This window comes from Spermophilus citellus (assembly GCF_964194105.1).
Source record: "Spermophilus citellus genome assembly, chromosome: 12".
NCBI classification, from domain to species: Eukaryota; Metazoa; Chordata; class Mammalia; order Rodentia; family Sciuridae; genus Spermophilus; species Spermophilus citellus.
Window position 1 is genome coordinate 582,425 of NC_138198.1, and position 26,307 is coordinate 608,731.

General features: G+C 37.5%; 1 protein-coding gene across 1 annotated transcript in view; it reads left to right on the forward strand.

The window, feature by feature from the left end:
* Positions 1-26,307, forward strand: part of SPTLC1 (serine palmitoyltransferase long chain base subunit 1) — a 65,310-nt gene that overhangs the window by 20,310 nt on the left and 18,693 nt on the right. Inside the window, exons 4-9 of the mRNA XM_081263038.1 lie at positions 3,144-3,237; positions 4,209-4,281; positions 10,842-10,974; positions 17,383-17,512; positions 20,848-20,937; positions 26,134-26,241. Coding sequence (XP_081119164.1) covers positions 3,144-3,237; positions 4,209-4,281; positions 10,842-10,974; positions 17,383-17,512; positions 20,848-20,937; positions 26,134-26,241 — 628 coding nt within the window. The remainder of the gene's footprint in view (positions 1-3,143; positions 3,238-4,208; positions 4,282-10,841; positions 10,975-17,382; positions 17,513-20,847; positions 20,938-26,133; positions 26,242-26,307) is intronic.

Below are 26,307 nucleotides of genomic sequence, written 5' to 3' on the forward strand. Positions count from 1 at the left end.
AGAATACATGTTAGATTGGCAGCTCTTGATCTCTGCTGCTCGTGTTGCCCAAATAGCTGATGTAATTGCAGAAGTGCCGGGTAATGTGAGAGACTGAGGGCTCACCTATGTGGCTCTCTGTTACTGCAGGGATAAAAATTGGAGCAGATGACTTGTAGATTCTACTTTCAGCATCATCTTTCTTAAATACCATGCTTTTACTGGTTTTATTTCTTTTTCCCCCTTGCATTCTGTTTTCCTGATCTCATTTTCTCAACTCACTTTTCTTCATTTCTTTCTTAACCCTCATATTTAACATAAGCATTTTCTGTCTAACTTTTAATCAGAATTTCTCATCTTACTGAACAGGACTGGGACTTTCTCCACTCTCTACCTCGGTTATTCCCAATTCTCACCCACTTCAGTTCCCCCAGTTTACACCCTCCTGGATTATTATTTTTGTGAAATACCACTTCTTACCTTTACCTGTTACCAGTTTCTTTGCTACTCTGTATTTATTGCTTTATCTATCCAACTTCTTTGGACTTAAAATGTTTTTTTCCTAAAATATATTCTCTGTTAGATCCTTCAGTAGGGGTTTGTAGAAGATAATCTCATCTCTTACTGAAAAATGTTTTCATTTTACCTTTTTGAGTAACAGAGAGAAATAAGTTCTAGATGGGTATTTTCCCTACAGCCCTTGGAAAATTTCACCATCACGTTTTTGTCACTATTTTGGTGAGGCTAATGTCAGTCTAATTGGTGCCCATCTTTTGTTTTTCCTAGTGGCTTTTACAATTGTTCTCTTTATTGGTAGAATTCTGCTGTTTGACTATATGTGTCTTTCTATAATTTATTCTTACCCTGTTAAGGTTTTTCCTTTTCAGTCTGATTCTAGTCCTAAATGAATTCTGAGAACTTTTTAGCTGTTATCTATTTGAAATGTTATCTCTTCCCTTTTCCTTTTCTTCTCCATTGTTTTATTTGGAACATCTGCCTAATGTTCTTTTTTTTTTTTTAGTTGCCAGTGGACTTTATTGATTTATTTATATGAAAAACAAACCCAGTTCCTCACGCATGTGAGGCAAGCGCTGTACCACTGAGCCACAACCCAGCCTTGTGCCTAATGTTCTTTTAACCTTTTCTTGGTATCCTTCATGTCCAGTATGTGCAGATTCCTATTTTTTCATTTCTTTATATTTCTCAGCTCTTTCATTTTCCATAGTGTCTGGGTATTTAATGTGTATCTTAGATTTCTAATTTTATTGACACTTAATTTTTATTTCTGGAAGTTACATATGGTTATTTTACACATCTATCTGCCTGTCCTTTTGTTCACAGTGCCTCAATCTTTCCTTGTGTTTATGCTTTTGATCCTTAACGCCTTCTTGTTCTGACACCTCAAGTTCTCAGGTGCTCGCCCCTCTGTACTCTTTTGTCTGCTGACTCTTGCTCATGGGAGGGTTGTGATTGTGATTGGGAAGAGTTTTCTCTTCCTTCCTTTTAAGTCCTCTGAAACCTTGATTGTGAAGGTATCTTTGGTCTGACTTGCTTCTGCAAGGTACCGTGTAGGGTTTTAGCTCCAAGATTCCTGTGTCTAGTACCTTGTTTGACTTATTCCAGCTAGCCTGCATGGAGGACAGGTAGGAGACTTTAGTTTGCACTGGATGCTGATTTCCTTTCCTTTCGTTCTCTAAGCACTAGACCAGAATACCAGCCCTACATCATGTCATGCTGCCCCCTGGCAGCTTAGGGCTATATAGTCTGGAGCTGTGGATGTACTTACTCTTGATATTTTATATTCTTTTTGTGTTACAGTGTTTATGGAATGACTTAAATTCTCAGAGCCAACAACCTCTAGTAAGGGTTTGTCTACTCAGGTGTTTTTGTTTGTCTTTTTGTGATGGCCAGCACCTCCACAATCAGGGAAGAGTTGGGGACACTCACAGAAGGCCCTGATAAGTAGGAAAGTAAATAACACTGGATTTGAAAGAAGCCCTCAAAGGCCCATGGAACAATGGAGATGTTTAGAGAGTATCTTTTATGGAGCATGCACTCCTATAATCACAGTTACCCTAAGAGAGAGATTCTCCCCCTAATTTAAAGGTGATGACCCTGATCATGGAGTCCAGGTGACATCCTAAGCATCCAGTGCTGTCAGCAGTCATAATGCAGATGGTGTCTATCTACAGTCCATTTTATTTTCACTGAGTCTTCTTGCCTTTGTATGGGTCAGTTTGCTTTTGTGAATTTACTTCAGACTGACTTTTCCTTCTCTGGTTTTCCAGTATTTTGTGTTATTTTTCTCATGAAATTACCAATTCTATTTGAGACTATCCACAGGAGCCACAATTCTCAGTCTTTTCTAGCTTCAGTGCATTTTATAGAGTGACCCAGTTCACGGGCTAATACAGAAACAAAACTGAAATCAGAGTTTGCTGGCATGCACGGTCCTTTCCCTCACCCTGTGCAATGGCTGTGTCTCCTTTGTTCCATTATATTCTTGTTCCCTTTAGTCAAAATAGGCTGGTTGTAATGAACATGGTCTCACAGTCCTTGAATAAATGGTTCGTGACCTGTAGTTTGACCCCATATTTTTTGAAGCATGGCTTATACTTCAGTGTATTCAGGAGAGGGCTTACCAGTACCCATTCTCCCATCTTAGCCATGCTCGGATCAGTTTCCTAATTTGGGGGGAGATGGTAGGGTAAGGATGGGGAATCCCTATTATTTTTTTCATGACTTCTTATAGATAATGTTTATTTTTAAACATTAATCATAGCTTACTCTGCCTATTCTTGCTTTTGATCTTGATCATTTTATGTTTCCTGCCTATTTGTATAATTCCAGATATTTCTGAGATACTTTATTTAGCTACTTCTTTCTTAAGCAAAGTTTAAAACAAAGCAAAGATTTGCCATTTGTCCATCTCGGAATTCTAGCTCATTTTTCTTTTTTATTTAAGTAGTACATGGTAAGTTACTCAGAATAGAATTTATGGAAAGGTGTCTAGTTTTTACTTTCCTTTTACTCCTTAAAAATAAAAGAGAAGATTGGTATGCAAGTAGGGCAGAATGGCTACGCTACTCTGTTGTGCCTACCACTAGGGTAGTATGTGACATGAATGTGTATTGAAGCATATCACTTTTGTCTCTTTTTCCTAGCCCTCCAAGCCACAACATTGTGGTGAATGGGAAAGAATGTGTGAACTTTGCGTCCTTTAATTTTCTTGGATTGCTGGATAATCCTAGGGTTAAGGTGAGTAGCACATAATGCTGAAGTGTGCAGAACTGTGGGTGCCTTAGAACATGCCATATCAGGCTCCTGTTCCCTAATGCCCCAAGACACATATAACATTACTGACTTAAGAAACAGAACATAAAATAAAAGGTAAGTGTGGACTATCAGAAGGGATGTGTAAGCATTTTCCATTATGCTTTGTTTGACAGACCCATAACCTGGACTTAGACAAAGGGAAGCAAGAATGTCTAATAGTGCCAGGTGCAGGGCACATGCCTGTAATCCCAGCGGCTTGGAGGCTGAGGCAGGAGGATCATGAGTTCAAAGTCAGCCTCAACAGTAGTGAGGCTCTGAGCAACTCAAGTGAGACCTTGTCTCTAATTAAAATATAAAATAAGGTTGGGTATGTGGCTCGGTGGTTGAGTGCCCCTTTGTTCAATCAGCAGTACCAAAAAAAAAAAAAAAAAAAAAGAATGTCTCATAGAGCTTAGTGTGGGTGACAGCGAAGTACCAAGTAAACCAGACTTGAATTAGTCAGAAAGGTGCTAGGGATTTATTCCCAATATTGGGATTGTGAAGTAGCAAACATTTTTCAGGAAAGACTTAGATCCACAATGTAAAAAATATAAAGGCATTTGGTTAACCAGGTTTTGAGAGTCAAGCTAATATAACTGTTCCATGTTTTAAGTCATATACCTGAGTCTTCACACCTATAGTTTTCTTACATCCTATTAGAGTTGTCTTAGTCCTGGGCTGGGGTTGTGGCTAGTGGTAGAGCACTTGCCTAGCATGTATGAGGCACTGGTTTTAATTCTCAGTGTCGCATATAAATAAAAAAAAAATAAAAAAGAATTATCTTGGTTCTAAGAAAGGAAGAGAAGTAGAGGAAGGATAAGGAACTGTGTGGGTTAAAGAATAAAAAGCATGAAAATGTTGATTTTTATACTTTTAGATAAATTATTAAAATATAAATTTTTCCTAAAATATAGGCAGCAGCTTTAGCATCTCTTAAGAAGTATGGAGTGGGAACCTGTGGCCCTAGAGGATTTTATGGCACTTTTGGTAAGTTGTTGTGATACTCTTGTTTTTAACACTTCTACTTTTAAGATTGATTTCAGAGCTCATTGGAATATATGATCAGTTTGGGTGTTAAGCTGACATGCGCAATATCTTACCTAACTTTCATTTTGTGGTTTGGAAGCATTGTTGGGAAGTGCACTGATCTGGGATTGAAAGTAACCTGTGGAAAAGAGCTGTGGGTGCCTTAGAACATGCCATATCGGGCTCCTGTTCCCAAATGCCCCAAGACACAGCAGTGTGGAGAATACTGTTTGCATTGTGCATGCCAGCTGTTAGGAGAAGACCCATTTGCAGGTGGTGCTGTTCTCATAGTTGTCCAAGAACCCAGGTCTTCCCCATCTCTTTGCTCTAGTGTCTGAGGATATTGGCCTGGTCTTTGTGGTGGACACAAGTCACAGTATGGGGGAATAGAAGTGCAGGGTAGCTCTGAAGGAGAGGTGGCCTTGCACATCATTTCTACCCACTGTCCTCTGGTGACCACTAACTCCAGGCCATACCTAGCCACAAAGGGGGCTGGGAAAGAGCCCGAACTGGAAAAGAGCCCTAGCTGGGCACCATGTTCCAGGAAGAAAGGCAACAACAGATTTGCTGGTGGAGTTACAAGCTTTTTTCTTTCTGGAATGAAAGTTCTTTGACTTCTTTGTGTGATTATGACCCAAGGCAGGCTAATTAAATATTTGGGTAAGTGTATAACAAATGTCATGAGCTCCCTAACTTAGTCTTTAAGAAAGATCCTGGCATTTTATGGCTGTTTTTATTAAGCGTATGTTGGTCTTCTCATAACTGTTCAAATGACTGTATTCACTCTGGCGTACCCAGTGCCCAAGTGTGGGTTAGTAGATCAAGGGAGACATCGTCTGACTCCTACCCTTATTTGCATTTCTGGATCTTTCTGTTTATTTTGGTTTTAGTTTTAACAGTTAACTTGATTTTATGTAAGGGAACATCTTTCTTTATTCCTTGTTTGGTGGTTACATTATTTATTTCAAAAACAGAGTAATGTCCAAGAATCCTGCATCTTAATGGATCTTGAAAATCTTGCTTTTATCATCCCTCCCAACTACTCAGAAGAAGAAGAGAAATCCCAGAGAAGTTAAGCATCTTCCTCTCAGTCACACAGCTCATTAATTCAATCCTAAAATTAGACCCAGTGTCCTGACTCCCAGTCTTAATGGCAACATCAAAGGACTGAGTTTAGATCAGAGCCTCCCACTTTCTTCTAGTCTTAAGACAAACACTCGTTGTTTGCTTGGTTTTTATTGGTAGGGAATTATTTCCTTAACAAAGTACTAGAAAACTAGAAAAGGCAATTTTTTATGAGGTTGTTGGTTGTCATCTGATTAATGAGGCTTTCTTTCTCTGACTATTTGCTAGGATAAAGAAATTGCTTTCTTAAAAGCCTCTCTTTATAGTGGATTTTATTTGCATGTGTAGCCTTGACCTCTTCTTAGAAGATAATCTGGGAAGACAAATTTATTGCCAAATCAAATTGTGAAGGGAAAAAAAGTTTAAAATCTTCAAAACCAGTTTCCCAAAGCTATCAAATACATTGTTAAAATAGCCTAGTTAACTCTCCATTTGGATCACTTGCATAAGAGTGTGCTGGGGGCTTTTAAACATCAAGTCCTTGGATTAATAGCTGTTAAATTAATTTTCTTGACCGGGTAATTCAGTACAGGATGTAAACATCAAAACAGAAGACGGAAATAGACAAGAGAAGCCTTTTAACCTCTGCCCTGTCCTCCCTATCACTATTCCATCCCCTCGAAAAAACAAGCTTCCATGACTAGTTTTTTAATTTTGCCAGAGATTTTGTTTTTCAGAATATGTTTTGCAGAATATGAAAACTTCTTTTATACATATGTGTTTCCCCCATTTTTGGAAAAATTGTTGTACACAGTATTTATTGTTCTCTTCCTTGATATTGAAATTGATATATTTTTGCTTGTTTTGTTTTTTGTGGTGCTAGAAATGGAACTAAAGACCTTGCACAAGCTATACAAACACTCTACCACTGGAATCCAGTCCCCAAATTAATGGGTTTTAAATTTAAATTGGATTTGATCTTTCAGGTATCTGAATGAGCCACCCCAGGCAACTGTGAATACAGTTGCTTATTGAGTCCTCTGTAAGCTATTTTATTGGTCACTGATTCATCCTAATTCTAAAATTATAGTTGAAGGTTCGAGGAGACTTTGGGATCTGGACCAAAGTTGCAAGTTAATTTGCAGTGGGACAGTTTTATAATGAGACAGGTGGGAGTAATGTGTCGTGTTTTCTGAGTGTGTTGTCCTTCAGACAACTTATTTCTTTTCTTCTTAATAGTTGCACAGTTCTCTTGTTATCTTTTTCCTTTCTATATATAAAATGCCCATATTTGTACTTTTTTGTTTCCAGCATGACTTTTTCTGTTTTTCCTTATTCTGGAAGTAATCATTTAAATATTTCTAGTTTTATTAATGCACCTTAAATTTTTAACATTTAGCAGTATCACAAACTATTTCTGGTCATCTCAATCTAAATTTTAAATCTCTGAAACGCACTGTATAATTTAGTTATTCTAAATATTTAGGGCACATTTGCTCTTTGCACTGAGCACAGAAGCAGTTATGAGGACCCCTTTCCCTCTTGTAGTCTTATGTGTATCCCTAAAGAGTTTAGTTCAAGGCTTAGGATCTCTTTTTCCCAGGGCCCCCAAAAGATAGCTTTTAACTTTGTCTTCTTTGTGTTCTTCTCTAGAGTTATCATATTCAGGCATCTGTTTTCCAAATCCATTCCCTCTTTTAGTTCTCTTTCTCTCTCTCTCTCTCTTTTTTTTTCCAATTTTTCAGATCGTGAACACAAATCATTTGTGGTACAAGTAAATTTCCTTAATATTCCCTTTTTACTATTTTTACAGTAGCATATAAGCCAGATGGTTAATACAAAAAAAAAAAAAGGAAATATAGCCATGATTGAGTTAAAATTTTATGTCATTTTTTTTAGGTTAAATCTTCTCCTGCCTCCCAGGTGCATGGCAGGTAGAGCTAAACAAGTTCTCACAATGGTGACCAGAATGTCTCCTCACCGACTTCTGAGGAAGTTAAGGAGCCTTCTCTTCCTCCAAGGCTATCTGATCTCTGTGCACCCACGAGGGTGTCTTCTGAAGAACACCTTTTTTCTTTGTTTTGCTTTTAATATACTTAAACTTATATTTACCTGTGATTTTTCTCCCTGGTACCCTGGGATCTGTTTTACATAGGTAATGGAAAGACAGTTGTGTGGTAAGGGTTTCTTGGTGAGAGATGATGGCATTTAATTCTGTTTGGAGCCATTAGTAAACAGTTGTTCATTTGGGTGTTTTTGAAAACATCTTCTTTCTTTGTGGTACTTAACTTTCATTTCATATTTTAGTGGGAAGAACATTAGACATAAAATTCCTAGATGTGCCACTTTTCTCCTGCCAGTCCTAGGGTGTGGTTGGCTCAGGTGGGAATATCTCTTCTTGCATAGCTTTTAAAAGTTTGGTAGGATTCTCATGTGAAAACATTTTGAAAAACATCCTGCGCTAGAGTTATGTTCTAATGAATACATAATTCTTATTATTTTTACTTTTAGAAAAACTTGTGTATCTAGGACTTTTTCAAAAGAGTAGTATAAATGCAAAAATATGAAGCTCTTAGAGAAAAACATAGTAGGTAAAATGTTTCTAAAATGTGACAAAGTTTACTATTTTTTGGTCTTTCCTCAAGAAAACAGGGCAGAAGGCTATCACATGATTCCATTTTAAGTAAGAAGCTAAACAAGTAGTTCTTAGAAGAAGAGACTGTAATTATTAGAAATTCAGATAATTAAGATAGCAAACTGTAACCGGGTTTTCCCTTTTAAAAGAAAACCTTTTCTTCTCCAGGTACCGGTTTAATTGAGCAGTCTTACATAGCATCCTGCTTGTTCCATTCCAGGCACTGTTCTTTATTGGCATTAACCCATGTGAATCTAACATCCCTTTGAGGAAGGGCTAGCTATTATCCCATATGGCTGAGGCACTGAGAGGCACAGCGCAGTTTTAGGTTTTCCCAGATGCACACCAGGTGACGGGGGACCCCAAGGCCTGTCTGTAATCTGAACTTCATGGTGGCCTTGGCTGCCAGAGCCTCTGATCTGGGAGCTAGACATGAAGATAAGCAAGTGTGAGAAAATGGGCCCAGTGCTCTGAGTCTTGTAGAGACTCTCTGGAGCACCTTCTGCAGTGGTATCTGCTGCTGTGACTTTGAGAATGCAGTGCTTGAGTTTTGTTCCATCCAGAGCTGAAGTATCAATTGCTGAAATGCATTTGTTCACAGAAGACATGAACATCAGAAGTCAAAGAATAGCTCCCTGACTGTTTTCCTCCTTGCTGTCTCCCCTCCCTTGGGTTGAGAGTTTCTTCATTGCACAAACTAGCATCAAGAGAAACTAGTTCTGCAGTCACCCTGTCACAGAACCTGCTCTGCAAGGCCAGTATCTGCCAAACCCAGAATCTTTAGATAAAAGGAAAGCCCAGTCTTTCTGAAACTTTTGTACTTAGGTGTTGATTTATAGTTTGAAGGTTTTTCTTGCTACCTTACAGCACCTGTATATAAACAGTTAGGAGTGTAGGTAATGATGGGGTAGTCCTAACATGCCAGTTTTCATCCACTCACTTGCTCACTCTGAAGCCCTGAAACAAAACGATGTTCAGTTTTACAGTCTCATCTCTCATCAGTCAGGAGTCATTTAGAGCTAAGAAGTCTATAGAATGATTTAAAATAAAATCCCTTTTATAGTTAGCAAAAACAAGGTGTCTGTGTCCATAGCATGATTTTCTTTTTTGAAATTGGGATGTCTAATGAAAGCAGTCCACCATGTCCTGGGCAGCCCATCTGCTGACTACTTGGGGAGGTTTGTGGTAGATTCTCCCAATCAGAGGCACTATAATTGAAGGAGGCCTCTTCCTTGGGGTCTGCTTGGTGGCAAAGTGAGAAGTGGCTGGGAGGTAACACTAGGATGTGAGGGATGACCTCCCTGAGATTAACCCTTACTCATCTGCTTGGACTCTTCAGTTCTCAACTACTCTTCGCTCTCCAGCCAGGTTTTGCCTGAAACCTTTCACTAATAACATCTCTCTTAGAAGGTGCCTTGGACTTGGTGTAATGTCACAATATCCCCTACTTGGCTCAACTGGGATCTAGTCCACCAAACTTAGTGTTATTGTAAAATCCCACGTTTGTTTAATGTTGACATAAGGAAAAGTATCCAGTCTGAAGATAACTCTATTGGTAATGGAAATTGAATATTTCATGTGTTTCTTTCATGACTCTAGATTCCATTTGTATAAGTTGAAATGAAATGAAGAGAAGCATGCTTTATGCTTAATCATGACTTGACTGGAATGTGACTTCATTTTTACAGTTCTGTAACATCCTTTTAAGAAGTCTATAACTAGAGTGGGCCCTGCCAGCTATCCGCACTCTCTACCACTTGGAAATGTCCCTCACGTGGAAATGTCTTGGCCCCTGCTGTTGTCCCTAGTTCAGCCTTCCCCTCAGGGAACATACCACAGCTTCTTCTTCCACCATCTCAAAAATCTGTCTCTGCTATCTCTTATCACCCGCTCCTTTCTCCCTCAGAGCTGGCAGGACCCAGCTTCTTCCTTCCTGTGTCAGAAGTGCTTCTTGTACAGAGCAAATGGGAAAACTGTGATCTAGTCCTCCAGATGTGGGTCCTGCTGCAGTTAAAAGAGCAAAAGGAATGTTTAAAAATTCATTTCTCTCCTTGATAATGTCTCATTGTAAAACTACTTTGAAGTTCTAAGGATCAAAGGCAGTTGGTAGACTGTTCACTCTAAGCATTGCTGTCCTTCATCCCAGGACATGAAGCCTCATGGCACAGCTGTAAGGAACCCTGATTTAAGAGGGAAATAAAAACAGGTCAGTTTAATAATTATAAATTATCTAATCATTACATCAGCATTCTTCATAAGCTACTTCTGTGGAGGTATCCTGTTTCTTTTGGTATTATAAACTTGAATTTCCCGGTATACTCTTAAGAAATTCAGACAGAAGCCCAATCCTACAAAGAGATGGCAGATGCCACAAAGAATACTAACACAGATTGTGAAAGACATCGTCACTGAATTGCTAATACATGTTACCATCTCCTGCAGAGTTTACAGGTCCTTTCTCTAAAATGCAAAAAGACGGTATATTAACGTGGCCTCAGTGTTTTTGCTCCAGGAAGTTAAAGTAGATAGTCAGTGGATCTGGAATTCCTACAGTAGAGTGAAATAAAAGCAAAATTGCCTCTGTCACACATTTATAGATAGGAAGGTAGTTGATGTTAATTTCGTGTTTTTCAGAAGTGCTTCTAGCCTAGAATTATTTTAATATATCTTTTATAGTTTATTATTTAAAAAATAGATTTTATCCATAAGGTGAAAGTGTTAATAATTAAGCTATTATGTTCCTTTCTTTATTTTTTAGTGTAAAGGAAGAATCAATCATTATAAGACAGTTTTAACTTATTCAACTTTTTTGTTGAAATAGATGTTCATTTGGATTTGGAAGAGCGCCTGGCAAAATTTATGAAGACTGAAGAAGCCATTATATATTCATATGGATTTTCCACCATAGCCAGTGCGATTCCTGCTTACTCTAAGAGAGGAGACATTGTATTTGTGTAAGTCAGCTTTACTTGTACTTCCAGTCAGAATTTGAAATGTTGACCATCTCAGAGAATTCTTCCATTGGAAGTTTTCTACATACTGTAATAGGAAGTTTTCTTTTTATTTGTAAAGAAATATACAAAGGGTATGAGACATTTACTCAAGGATGCTTGAAGGTTTCAGTTGTCATCTGCTATTGAGATTTTATTTATTTACATTTAGATGAGGCATACCACCTGCCCTCCCTGTTCAGTTCTGTGGCCTTGTGGTGCCCTCCTGAGTCCATGTCATGGTCTCACACTGCTCATTCTGCCTGGCAGTCACTTCTCATCACCCATCCATCCCAAACTCAGATCTCTGCTAATCTTGCTTTAGAGTTTATTTAAGGACACGGGAGCCATAAATTGAAAATGTCCTTACTGCCCACAGCAGATCCTGGATGCATGATACTGCTGTCACTAGAAATGCAAAGGCTGGCAAGGAGAAGATGTGAACTACCTTTTCAGGCTTTTTTTTTTTTTTCTCCTTTTAACCATTTCTCCCCAGATATTTGAGCTGTAGCCTCCTCATTAGCCTTACACACTGGTTTCCTCTCCCCTCAAGTTCTTTGTACATGCAGTCCCCATGCCTGGAATACTGTTCCCTCCTCTTGTCATCAATTTATTTCCTGCTCATTATATTTATAATGTCTGCTCTGCTGGGAAGCCTTGCTCAACTTCTCAGAGCAGGTCAAAACCCCTGCCAGAAAGAATTTGATATCCTTATGAATCAGTGCACTGACATTCCCACTGCCTGCCCTTCATTCCCCTCAAGCATGAAGAGACATTCTCTCTCCACTCTTCTTTTCTAGTTCTTATAACAGTTAATAATTTTATGTCTTTGATTATTTTCTTCTGTTTCTTGCTGAAAGCCCATTGCTTAGGATCACATTTATCATTTAATAGTATTCATTTAAATATTAGTTCAGTAAATCAATGAACAAAAAAAAGAGGGGTCCGAGTACTTGAATGCTGGAGCCTGGCCTGCCTGGACCCTGCACTGTCCTGTTACCTGCCACTCACCACTGGAGGTGCTGCTTGTGCAGTGGCAGAACCTTCCACTGCACCCGCTACAGAGCTGAGGCTCCCTAGGGATTTTCAAGGTATATGTGACCCAATCCTCACCAAAACCCTTCAGTAATCTGGAGCACTGAGGAAGGCTTAGTTGGGCATTTTAATTAAAATTAAATACTGTGAAAGACTCACCACTAACTTGAAAGCCATTGATTTAAACAGTGTTTCTTTGTTTTCCATAAAAGCAGAGTTAGAGATAACTGCAATGTCATCATCTATTTACCACTTATTCAAGGACCCACTATTAATTCGTTTTTGAGTTTAAGTCCAGAAGAAGTGAACTTGTAGCTACCTTTTTCAGATTCAATGAATACTATGTTTTGAGTTTTAGCTGGTGGGAAACCTAAGCTACATATCCTTCCATGCACTATACCTAGTGTCTTTTTTGCTTCCAGGGAATCATTAGACAGTTTATTTTCTTCTACATGATCTATTTTTGACTGATTCATAAAAATATAAATTGTCCATATTGATTGGGTAGTGTGATATCTCAGTACGTGTATACATTATGTACTATATAGATCAATTTAAACTTCTATCCCCTCAAGCTCTTATGGTTTCTTTATGGTAAAGACTTAATGTGCTTTATTGTTTTGAAATATACTGTGCATAATTACTGTCTATAATCACACCAGAACTTCTTGCTCCTATCTAACTGTAACTTAGTATTCATTGACCAAACTTTCCCCTTCTCTCCCTCCCTGCTGTTCTTTCTGTCATCTTATAGTTGCCATTCTACTCTGAATTTCCCATTCCCGATGTTTTTAGATTCCACATAAGAGTGAAATCATATAGTATTTGTCTTTCTCTGCCTGGTTCATTTAACGTAGTTATCTTCATTTCCATCCAGATTGCCACAAATGACAGGATTTCATTTTTTTTATGGCTGAATAGTACTTCATTTTCTATGTGACACATTTCTTTCTTTTTCTTTCCTTTTATAGTACTAAGGGTCAAACCCATACTAGGCAAGTACTTTGCTACTGAACTGCACACAAGCCCTTTTTAATTTTTATTTTCAGATAGTTACCCACACTTATATTATACTTTCGATCTTCCTGCCTCGGCTTACCAAGAAGGTAGAATGACAAGCATGTGCCACCATACCCAACTGTACCACATTTTAAAAATCCATTTATCAGCTGATGGATATTTAGGTTGTTTCTATCTCTTAGCTATTGTAAATTATGCTGTAGTAGACATGGGAGTGCAGGTGTCTCTTCAACAGACTGATTTCATTTCCCTTGGTTAAATAACCAGGAGTGGGATTTGCTGGATCAGGTATGTTTTTAGTTATTGGAGGGGGGTGGTGGTGGTGGGGGTGGGAATTGAACTCAGGGCACTCAGCCACTGAGCCACATCCCCAGCCTTATTTTGTATTTTATTGAGAGACAGGGTCTTGCTGAGTTGCTTAGCACCTTGTGGTTGCTGAAGCTGGATTTGAACTCAGGATCCTTCAGCCTCCTGAGCTGCTGGGATTACAGGCATGTACTGCCATGCCCAGCTGTTTTTAGGTTTTTGAGGAAACACATGTATTTTCTCCCATTCTGTAGGTTGTCTCTTTACTTTTCTTGTTTTCCTTTGCTGTACAGAAGCTTCTAGTTTGATGTGATCCTGTTTGACTATTGCGTATGTTTTCTGTGCTTTTGAGGCCTTATCTAAAAACTTGTTTAACCATTCAGATATCCTAAAGCATATTCCCTGTTTTGTTCTAATAGTTTCACAGTTTCTGGTCTTTAAATCCTTAATCCATTATAAGTTGGTTTTTGTAACTGGTGAGAGATGGAGTTTCACTTTATTCTTCTGCATGTGGATATCCACTTTTTCCTAGCACCATTCATTGAAAAGACTATCCTTTCTCTGGCGTGTGTTTGCCCAAAATCATTTGACCCTAGAAACGGGTTTACTTATAGCCTCTCCGTTGTGTTCCACTAGTCTAATATATCTGCTTATACACCAGATACAATGCTATTTTAGTTACTGTAGGTTTATATTACATTTTGAAGTTAAATAGTATGGTTCTTCCTGCTTTGTTCTTTTGCTCAAGATGGCTTTGTCCATTTGGGGATTTTTGTGGTTCCATATAAATATTTTTTTCTTGTCTTTGAAGAATGTCTTTGTTTTTTAGGGATTGCAATGAATCTGTAGATGATTTTAGATTGCATATCTATCTTAATAATACTGATTTTTTTTCAGTCCTTGAAAATAGGATGTCTTTCTACTTTCTGGTATCCTCTTTAATTTCATTCACCACTGTTTTATAGTTTTCCTTGTAAAGATCTTTCACCTCTTTGGTTGTTTTGTCTGTGATTTTTGAGTCTTATCCTTTTTTTAGCTAAGGGTTTGTCTATCTTTTCAAAGAGGCACCTATGTGTTTAATTGATTGATTGTGTGTGTGTGTGTGTGTGTATGTGTGTTCTTCATATGTGTGTTTTTCTAGTTTCTTGAGCCATAAGGACCTGCACAGTCTAAAGGACATACCAAGACTTCAGTGTGTCTTTTCATTTGCACAAGTCTATATCACCAATCAGCATGTCCTTCTCTACCTGGTGCTTAGGCAAATCTGGAGTGCCATCTGTGAGCACTGGCCCAGCAGTAGCTGTACTACCCAAGATTGAGGAAGGAGTGGTAAAGACAGTTCTTCAGATACCAAGGCTGACACTTGAACTGGATCACACCAAAGTCTCACAGCTTCAGGGACATATACAGTCCGGGAGCACGGGGAATGTGCCTCAGGCCCACTTCAGTCCTGGCAGTGATGCAGGCCAAAACTTTGGCCTATCCCACTGGCACATGGGTCTCCACCTGAGGCAGAGGTGTGTCTCAGTCACTCATCTTCGAGCTCTGGCCTGTGAATGAGGTCTTTGGTTTCTACCCAGCATTGAGTCTTAACATGGCAGGCCTGGCACTCCCACTTCAAAACATTCCTATGCCAGCTTTCATGCCCTACTCCTCAAAGGGCAGAGTCTTGCTCTAAGCCTGCCACCCCAACGTGGAGGAGGGGTGGCAGAGGCAGTCTCTGTGCAGCCTGGCTAATGCAGGTCCATAGGTTCAGTTCAGAGGTTTTCCCTGGTGGTAAGGGTAATGGGACTCTTTCTGGTACCGGGTTTCATCGTGGTGGGCCTGGTATCTGTGTTTCAAGTCTAAGGCCTAAACTTAATTCCCTGTCTCTCCCCCATGCAGGAAGTTTCTCTCTGCTTGGAGTTAGGGAAGGGGTGATTCTCTAGTAACTCCTTCCTTCCTGCTTTCTTCAGTGTCTTTTCATTTTGTTACACTAAAAGTAAGCCCTGTAGTCTCTCGCTTACCTGGCTTCCGTAGTTCTTGGTGGTAATAGTTTAGTTTATGAATAACTGGTAAATTCAGAATCTGGGGAGACAATTGCTGGAAGATCTTACTCAGAGGATCTTGCCATGTTGCTCGGCCTCCAATTCTGCATAATTTTAAATATAATACTTTTGCCTGAAATTCAGTTGAATGCAGGGATGCTAAAGGTAAAAATGTTGTTTGATAAATTGGTCTTGACAAATCCATCAGGCACAGTGCTTCATTTCCTTTCAGTGAATGGTGATGATGTTTCACACACAGAAAATTTCAGCACAAAGTTTATTCACGAACTTAAGTCTGTTCCTTCAATCTGTTGTCTGTGTTCACTTATTTATTTCATATTCATGTTTTTAGATTAACTAAAATATTGAGGTCATTGCAGGTTTATAAGCACTGAAAAGAAATCAGACTGAGATTTGTGCACTCTACCAAGTCTGTTTTCTCTGGCTGCTTTCAGATATTTTTCTTGATCATTTGTTTTCAGGAATTGGACTATGGTGTGTTTGGGCATCTATTTGTTTGGGTTTACTGTTCCGGGCTTTGCTCAGCTTCTTTAGTCTATAGGTTTAAGCCATTTGTCCCATTTGGGAAGTTTTGAGCCATTATTTCTTTGAGAACCTTTTTATTAGTCCCACCCTTTTTCCCTTTTCCTTCTACAACTCTAGTGACACAAATATTCCATCATTTATTATACTCCCACAGATCCCTGAATCTCTGCTCATTTCTTCCTAGCCTATTTTCTTTCTGTTGTGCACCGTGAATCATTTCTATTCGTACATCTTTCCATTCGCTGATTCTTTCCTATCCGTTCAATAAAGTCTTGTTTTGTTTTTCAGTACTAATATCTTCTCAGGATTCTTCTTTATAACTTCTCTTTCTTTACTGAGGCTTCCTATTATTTCACTTTTTGCAGGCATGTTAATAATTGCTCATTGAAACATTTTTGTGTTGGATATTCTGAGATAATTGTCAGATGATCTTGTTTTCTCTTTTCACCTCAGTATTGACATTTGTTTTCCTTCATTCTGTGTAAGTTCTTCTGATTCTTGGTATAAGTAATATTTAATTGGAACCTGAGCATGTCATATAATGTACTACAGTGTATACCTTCTTTAAACCAACTCTTTCTGTCGGCTTTCTCTGACACTATTCTAACAAGGGAAGGAGTGGGGGACTGCCTCCTTGTTACTGCTGCTAGGGTGTCCCATCCCAGGTTCCTACTTGGCCTCCATTAACATCTGAGGTGGAAGTTTCTTCATTGCTGCTGGGTGATGAAGACAGTACTGATTTTTCCCTAAGTGACGTCTGGCACCACCAAGCAAAAACCAGGAGGGTGCCCCAATACTGGGATGGAATTTTATGTACCCCATGTGGTCTCTGCCAACACCCCAGTGGGGAGGACAGGGTCCTCTTGTCACCAGCTAGCAATGAAAGTCCCAGCCCCCGGGAGGGTGTGGGATACTTTGTTATAGCCCCTCAAGGGTCAAGTCGAGGTTCCCTTTCTCAGTCTCTGCTGGTTTGAGTGAGGTTGGAGCTATAGTTTTTTCCTATAACGTTTGGTCATAGTTAAGTGGTTATTGTTCAGAACCCTTCTGTCCAGCTGGGCTACCACTGTTGCTTCCCATGAGAAAATATAGCAGAATAACAGTCACATCAGAGATGACACTGATAGTGAGTTGCACCAATATGTTGTGTATTTCTTAGAAAGAGCAAGCATGTGAGTCATTTGATATGTGCATCCTGATCTCAGAGAGGTTAGAATTTGGCAAGTATGCACTGCTTAGAATAGATTAAATGTGATAATTGTGTGACAAGGACTTGCAGAGTGAAGAGCAAACAGTGACATATGAATGCTCAAACATGTTTTATTTGCTGTGTTCCAGTTAACAACTGGAGATTGGTTAACTCACAAAAGCAAGCATTCCTTTCCTGAGAATGTTGACAAGGCCCTTTAACCCCAATTTGGTGAACCTCTCTCCCTTGCAGAGATAGTGCTGCCTGCTTTGCTATTCAGAAAGGATTACAAGCATCACGTAGTGACATTAAGTTATTTAAGCATAATGATGTAGCTGACCTGGAGCGACTACTAAAAGAACAAGAGATCGAAGATCAAAAGGTATGATTCTTTTGAAGAAAATTATACAGTTCTTTTGTACTTTCTAACCAGCTAAATTATATATGAAATGGTAATTTGTCATTGAAAACTTGCCTGCGGATCACATTTGGATATTAAGTAAGCGTGTTCCTGCTTATTAAATATATTTCGTGTTGGAGAGCCAAGACTGATTGTAATTGCCTTGTCAATGCCATAATTATATACAGCAAAATTAAGGGGGTTGAGGGACAGTTTGCACTTAGTGAGTGGGGGAGATACACACTCTCAACTCTGTATAGTACCACCAAAACTCATTAGGGCATGTATCTAGTGGATTCAAAATAGGCTTATTATATCAGAATAAATCACATACCAATTACATGGAGGAAAGAATGCCAGCAGATTTTAATTTATTTATGAACCAAGTAAGACCCTTTCTCCCCACCCCATCCTTACCCTGGAGCGCTAAGCAGCTGCTGCCTGTGGGAAAGGACTGCCCTGTAATTGGACTGCCTACAACCTGCAGCCCTGTTTTCAGTCCTTTGTCCCAGGAACATGAATAGCCCCTGGTGGTGGTGGTTTGTATTTGCCCCCTTGGTTTCTAATTAGAGAATGGCACAGAGGAAGTACGTTCAAAGCATCGCTATTAGGATTATAATTTATTTTTCCTATGATGACAAGAATGGAAAGAGTAGTTCTGGTCTGTGGCTCTGTAGCAGGACATAGTGATAGGTGGACTGTTCTGGGAGCCTGAATGTTGTATCCTTTATCTCAACTGTTTCAAGAGGACTTTGCAGATGTGACTTGACTCATTCATAACTAGAATAACAGATGAAAATGCACATCACATTCCTCAATTTTGTGTTAATTTCCATTTTCCCAAATATTTGCTTTATTTATTTAGGATTCTGTCATCTTTGTTTAGGATCAGTTTAGAAAAATCTACAGGGAAGCTGGGCCCAATGGTGCACACCTATAATCCCAGACACTCAGGAGGCAGAGGCAGAAGAATCATAAGTTCAAGGCCAGCCTCACTAGTTTAGTGAGATTCTGTCTCAAAAAATAGACTTTTTTTTTTTTTAAAGGGCAGTGGGTGTAACTCAGTGGTAAAGTGTCTCTTGGTTCAGTCTCTAGTACTGCAAAACAAACAAAAAAGCTACAGAGAAATTTCTACAATTTCTAAACTTGAAGCCATTTCATTGAATTTCTTTCTATAGATTGTAAAAAAGATCTCTATTATTCTTATTTAGTAATAACATGCTGGCCACCAGATTGAAAAATACTGCCTTGGAAAGTATGACCAAGAATTCAGTGTATTGTAGATTATTTTATTTAGCTAATATTGTACAGATTTGGAAGATGTCATATTCATATTCCATGTGTTTTATAAGATTTCTAATCCGTGGAAGTTTTCATGAATAATGAAAAATAAAATTTCATAGAAGGATTACTTACACATACTGTGCAAGTGAAAAATAACCCTTACTGCAGTATGATTAAGGAAATAGCCTAAAGGATTTAGTTTTTCAAATTATGGCACATTTTTTTAAGCAGTGCCCACATAGGTGTACTGAAACAAAGGATGCTCTATAACAGTGGGAAGAGTTTAAATTGGCACCTACCTCCTAGAAGGTAAGTGGGCAAATATATTCCACTTAGATATCCCCTTAGATTCCCCTTTGACCCATATGTGGGGTGTCACATTTAGAAAATAATCAGAAATGGTGTTAAAGGTTGGTGGGTTTTTTTTTTCCCCACACAAAAAGCAAAATGAGGGAAACTACTTAAATCCAACATTAGAATAGTTAGATTATTTGTGTTATTCCCACAAAGTAGAATATCTCCATTAAAATCATATTTTAAATAATACTAAATAATCTAGAAATGGTCATATTTTTAAAATCAGTTTCTGAAATTATTGCAATATAATTCTAACTTTGAACAAAGTAGTAGACATATACAAAGAGACAAAAATTATCATTGAGTGATGTAAATAGCTAATTTTTAAATTCTTTTTTTTCTTTTTTTTAATATATTTTTTCATTTCTTATGACTCTTACATGAATATTTTAAAATCCTAAGAAAATACTTGGGCTGGAGGTATGGCTCAGTATAATAAAACTTACCTATCGTGTACAAGACCCTGTGTTTAATTCCTAGTCCAGCCAAAAAAAAAAAAAAGGTAAAATAGAACATTTTTTTTTTTTTTAAGGCAGAATGCCTGCCACCATGGTGAAATAAAGGTGACCTCTTTTCATCATTGACTCCTGATAGATCCATGTTGCTATCTGAGAAGCATTCTGTTTTGAGTTGACTGAATGACAAGATTGAACAACCTTAGTGATGTATAATTTGCTGGACCTCAACTGCCTAAACTGCCCCCTTAAAGCATTGCTGATACTTGAGTTTCTAACTGTCCAATGGAGCAAATGTCTAGAGGCAAGAAACCTTTTGAGTAGGAAGTGAGTTCTAACTCTTATCTGCGGCCACCAGTATTTTTTCATTCAGACACACCTGAAGCATCTACAGATTCTTACCATGTGAAGAATTTATAGTGACCTGCTGTGAGCAGGGTGTTGGGAGATCCATATTATTTGAATAGGCTCTCCATCACCACCCAACCCTCGACATCATTAGACCAAGGTCATAGTTGAGTTTTACTTGGCCCAGTGACAGGTCAGTGGGAGAGTGAGGAAGGACAAGGGTTTTGCTGTACTTTGGTATGTCAGGGAGATCAGAGTTTGTGATTTTTGTTATGACCTTTGATTGTGTAAAAATTGCCATGCACACAAAAGGAAGCAGTTGCATTGCTCTTGGGAGCTGCAGTTTCTCCCATTCCTTTTCCCAGCATTGTTACCAGCATCCTGCCATTCTTGTACCATCTGTACCTCTCCCTGCTTGATGATGATGCTGTTCATCATCATCATCTTCATTATGGTTCTTTTTCTTTTAGGCAAAAATTAAAGACATGGAAATGCACAAATCCTAGCCATATTATTTGATCAGTAGTTTTTACCCATGTAGCCCAGGAATCAGTGCTTCATCATGATATAAAATTTCTCCAGAGTTTCCTTGGGTCCCATCCCAGTCTCTCTGGAGTTGGAGGGTTTCCTTTGTGCTTTAACACAGTTCAAGTGCTGTAAGTATGTGTGAGGTTCCCTAGTCAGTGCTGTGAATGAAAAACATGTCTGAGGGGGAAAAAAAAAAACAGGATCTCAAACATTGAGCTTTAAATTCATTTAGACCATTTTTATTTTATGAATAAATCTTGTGAGGTGAACTTTGTAGGGAGTATGTAACAGATTTTTTTACTTGGAATTACTGAAATTTAAGATAATCTGGTTCTTTTTTTTAAGAATCCTCGCAAGGCTCGTGTAACTCGACGTTTCATTGTAGTAGAAGGATTGTATATGAATACTGGAACTATTTGTCCTCTTCCAGAATTGGTAAGCAACGTGTTTATTCATTTTTTAGTATTTATTCATTTATTCATTATTTAGTATTATTTCAGTATTGGATAGTTTGGCAGATGTGCCTTTTGCTTATGACCACATTGAGTGTGTGACATCTACAGTGCTTTGCACACTAGGTATCAAAGATATTTTGATCATTCAAGGGAGGCAGATTACTTACATGCTAACATTGGGCTTTAAAAAGTAATCAAAACTTTTTATAAAGCAACTTTATTGCTGGTTGCAGCATTGCACACCTGTAATCCCAGCTATTCATGTGACTGAGGCAGGAGAATCACAAGTTCCAGGCCAGCCCAGGAAACTTAGGCCCAGTCACAAAATAAAATTTTAATAGGGCTGGGGATATAACCTAGTGGTATAGAGCACTTGTCTAGCATGCACAAGGCACCAGGTTCAATCCATAACACCACAGCAACAATTTTTTTAAAAAGTTCTTTTTTAAAACATGTTATTGAGGCACAATTGATGTGTGTGAAATGCACCAACTCTTAGTATACAGTTTGATAATTTTAATAGATTTATATACCTCATCATCACCACCACCACAGCCAAGGTACAGAACATTTCCATCATTCCAGAAAGTTCTCTCATGCTTCTTTGTAGTCAGTGTCTGTTTCTAGTCCCATGCAACCATTGGTATGCTTTTCATTTCTTTAAATTAGTTTGATCTTTATTGAATTTCATGCAAATTAAATAATATGTATGTTATAAAATTCAACTTTATAACCTTGAAAGCAGTGTACTGTTTTTAGAAACCATGATCATTGAGATTTTCCATATCAAAGTAAAATTCACGTAACATAAAACTGGCATTTTAAAGTATACAGGTCAGGCTAGGAATGCGGCTCAGTGATAGATTTCTTGCCCGACATGCATTAGGCCCTGGGTTTGACCCCTCCCCCAACACCACCAAAAAAAAAATTAAGTCTGCAGGTTAATGACATTTAGTATACTCACCATGTTGTACAACCATCAACTCCATCAAGTTTCAAAACAATCCATACCTATTAAGCAGTCTATATTCTTCTCTCCCTAACTCCTAGCAACCACCAATCTGCTTTCTGTCTCTATGGATTTACCTAGTCAGAATTCTTTCTATAAATGGCATTATACAACATGAGACCTTTTAAATATGGCTGACTTCATTCACTACTGTGTTTTCAAAGTTCACATACATTTTACTGCTATGTGTCATGTACTTGATTCCTTTTTAATGCTAATCTTTCATTGTGTGAATATATACCACATTGTATCTGTTCATCTTTTAATGACTGGGTTTTTTCCTATCTTTTGTCTATTATGAGTAGGGCTGCCATCAACAGGATCTTAGGATAAACTGTTTGATTTCCTGAGGAACTGTCACACTGTTCTCCACAGTGACTGCACCATTTTACATTCCCATCAGCAGTGTTCTGATTCTCCACATTCTTACCACCACTTATTTTCTAGGTTGATTTGTTTCTTTTCTTAGCCATCGTAGTATGAAATAGTACCTCATGTGGTTTTGATTTGCATTTTCCAAAAGACTAATGTGTTGAGCCTGTTGTCAGGTACTTATGGGCCATTTTTGTTTATCTTCTTTGGAGAAATATCTGTTCAAATGCTTTGCCCATTTTTTGTTTGGGTTGTCTTTTTGTTATTAAATTATAAGAGCTCTTTTTTATGTTCTGGGTACTAGCCCTTATCATATATATTATTTACAAATATCTTCTCCCATTATATGAAGTTTTGCTTTACTTTTTGATATTGTCTTTTGATGCGCAAAATTTTTAATTTTGATGTGGTACAAGTTAGCTGTTTTGTGTCATATCTAAAAATCTTTTGTCTAATCAAAAGCCATGAAGATGTATTCCTTTTTTCCTTTGAAGAATTTATAGTTTTCACTCATAGTTTTAGGCCTTGGTTTATTTTGAGTTAATTTTTTATATGCTATGCTGTAGTGATCCAACTTTATTCCTTTGTTTGTATATGGTTATCTAGTTATTTGCATTGTTCATTGAAGACTAGTTGTTTCCCATGAAATGGTTTTGGCATTATTGTGAAAAATCAATTGATCAAAGATTCATAAGTTTATTTCTAGACTCTCAATTTTATTACATTCATCTATAAGTTCATTCTTATACCAGTACCACACTGTCTCAACTTTTGTAGCTTTAAAATAAGTTTTTTTTTTTTTAAGAGAGAGGAGAGAGAGAGAGAGAATGAATTTTATTTTTAATATTTATTTTTTAGTTCTCGGCAGACACAACATCTTTTTGTTTTGTATGTGGTGCTGAGGATCAAACCCGGGCCGCACGCATGCCAGGCCAGCGTGCTACCGCTTGAGCCATATCCCCAGCCCTAAAATAAGTTTTGAAAGATTGTTTTAGCTATTTGGGGCCTCTTGAAAGTCCATTTGAATTTTAGGATAAGTTTTTCCATTTCTATAAAGTGATGCCGTGGGATTTTGATAGGATTGCATGAATATGTAGATTACTTTGGAACATGTTGCCATCTTAAGGATATTAAGTCTTTGATCTGTGAGATATATTTCCATTTATTTAGCTCTTTTATAATTTCTTTGATTAATGTTTTGCAATTTTCAGTGAGTAAGCCTTGCTCCTCTTTCATTAAATTTACCACTGAGTGTTTGATTCTTTTTGATTCTATTATAAATGTGATTTTTTTTTTTTTGGATTATTTACTGCATGCTTGTGGAATTACAACTGATTGTACATATTAATGGAGTAGAGTAACATGATATTTCTATACATGTATGCATTGTATAATGTTTTTGTTTTGTGGATCTAATTCAGTATGTAATATGTCATGTTTGGAGAGAGAGAGTTTTATTTCTTCCTTCAATTTGGATTCCCCTGCCCTTTTTTCCCCTTGCTGATTCTGGCTAGAATTTCCACCATGATATTGACTGGTAGTGTTGAAAGTGGACACCCTTGTTTTGTTCCTAATCTGGGAGGAGAAGCTTTCACTATTTCACTATTGAGAATGATGTTAACTATTTTTCATAAGTACCTTTTATCAAGTTGAGGAAGTTCCTTCCTATTCCTAATTTGTTGAGTGTGTTTATCATGAGAAGTTGTTGGATTTTGTAAAATGCATTTTCTGCATTAACTTGTCATGTATTTTTTTTCTTTATTCTGTTAATGTGGTGTTTTACTTGCATTTGAATTCAAAATAAAGGCTTTACATATTATTTATATATTATTATTATTACTATGTAAGTTTTCATTACTTCTTCTGAGAATATAGCTCACTTCTGTGTTGTAGAGCACAAGAAATGTATTTTTCTTCTCCCTATTTCTTGAGAGTATCAAAGACTGATAGGATGATGTCGGGGAGGTGATGGGCCAAAAGGTACTAAAACTGTATGTTACATGGGTATGATCATAAGGTATTGCTGATGAACAAATATACAGTGAAACAAAAATATGAGAACAGACCAAGTATGTGTAAGTATTGATCATGTAAAGATTACATGATGCAACTAATGTTTGATCCTGAGTTTCCTGTTAGTAAGTTTAGCTGATTTCTCTTTTTCTGTGCTAGCACTGTGATATTATTAAATGTTTTCTAAAATATGATTTTTAGAAACTATAAAATATCTCATTCATATTAAAGAATGGGAAAGAGCAGTGTTGAGAAGATGTAATTCTCCCCAAATTAGTTTATTCATTGTTGATGGACATCCAGCCCCTTCAACTCCCCCTCCGAGTTTAACATTGGTTAGCAAGAATAGCCATAAAATTTCAACAATGAAAAACAAATTATCAAAAACTTGTCATATGGGGCACCAAAACAGCTTATATATTTTATGTATTATTTCTGTAGCTTCAGCAGAAAAATTAATTTAATCTAATTAAACTTAAAATTAGAAGTATGATTCTGACCCAAGAACAGATACATAAGTCAGAGGAAGACTTTAGAACTACTGTTCACGTTATGTACATAAAAATGTAGTAGCTGATTGCTATATTTAATCCAGTCATGAAACTGATTATATTTAAATTTTATGGGTAAATTAATTATACATTAGAGAAAAAATATCTGTAGACAAACATGCATATATCAGCTTCTAATGGATTATTAGATTGTGTTCTTTTAAACCAGTGAAATAATTAGAAAAGGTACAGATTAATACCCACCTAAGCCTGAAAATAAAGAGAAAAACATTTTGACTAATGAACCATATTAATGAAAACAAGATTCCAAATTAAAGCCACCCATGGAGGAATATCTACATATCCCCAGGAGTTTGTATGTACAGTCAGACCAGTGTATAACAGATGGATTACATGCCTGTACATATAAATATTTTAACATTTACTTTTTAAAAATTTTGATAGATTACATGCCTGTACATATAACTATTTTAACATTTACTTTTTAAAAATTTCGTATTGTGCTGTCTTTTTTATTGAGTTAAATTGGATCATTTTAGAGGTCTAAAGTACACTCAATTCTCATTCACCATAGTTATGTTCTACCAAGTATTGCTACAAACGCTGACATGGGAATGCTGAGCTATGCTACTGAGGCAAATAAGGGTTAAGATTAGGTTTCTGTGAGCCTCTAGTCACAACATTTTTGTCACACTTAAAACACCTTGTTTTAAGTGCGTTTCTGTGTAAAGCCACCATGTTTAATACATAATACATATTGTTTACTCATTCTTCCTGAACCTATAGCCAACAGCCCCTAAAATTCATGCCTGAAAGAAGCTTCTCTGACACAGGTTTTCTCAGGGTACTTCATAGTCTTCTTGCACTTCAACCCTACAACTGGGAGCCATTTTAAATATCAGAATCACCAAGAGAATCACCAAAACAAGAAAAGTGTGGCAATAAGTAATGTCCATGAAAAGGGTACTTGTTAAAAGTATCTGAGCTGAAACAATGACTTATTCAACTTTAGCTAAGAACACAAGTGTCAAATAACTTGAATTCTTCACCACAACACTACACATGCCTGTCTTCTGACACTGTATATGTAAAGAGAGTTGTTGGTTTGGAGATTCCAAGTAAATTTTAACAGGTGAATTTGCAAATATAGGATTCACAAATATTGAGTCAACTGTGCTTACATTTTCAGGTTTAATTTTTTTTCATTGAAATATACTCTGTTTGCTGCTAATCATTAGTATTTTAAAGTTGGATTTTATTTAACACCTAGGTTAAATTAAAATATAAATACAAAGCAAGAATCTTTTTGGAAGAAAGTCTTTCATTTGGAGTCCTTGGGGAGCATGGCCGAGGAGTCACTGAGCACTATGGAATCAGTGTAAGTTCTCCATTTGGGGGAAATTCCCCTCCTATAGGAAACATATGGCTCTATTGTGCTGGGTTT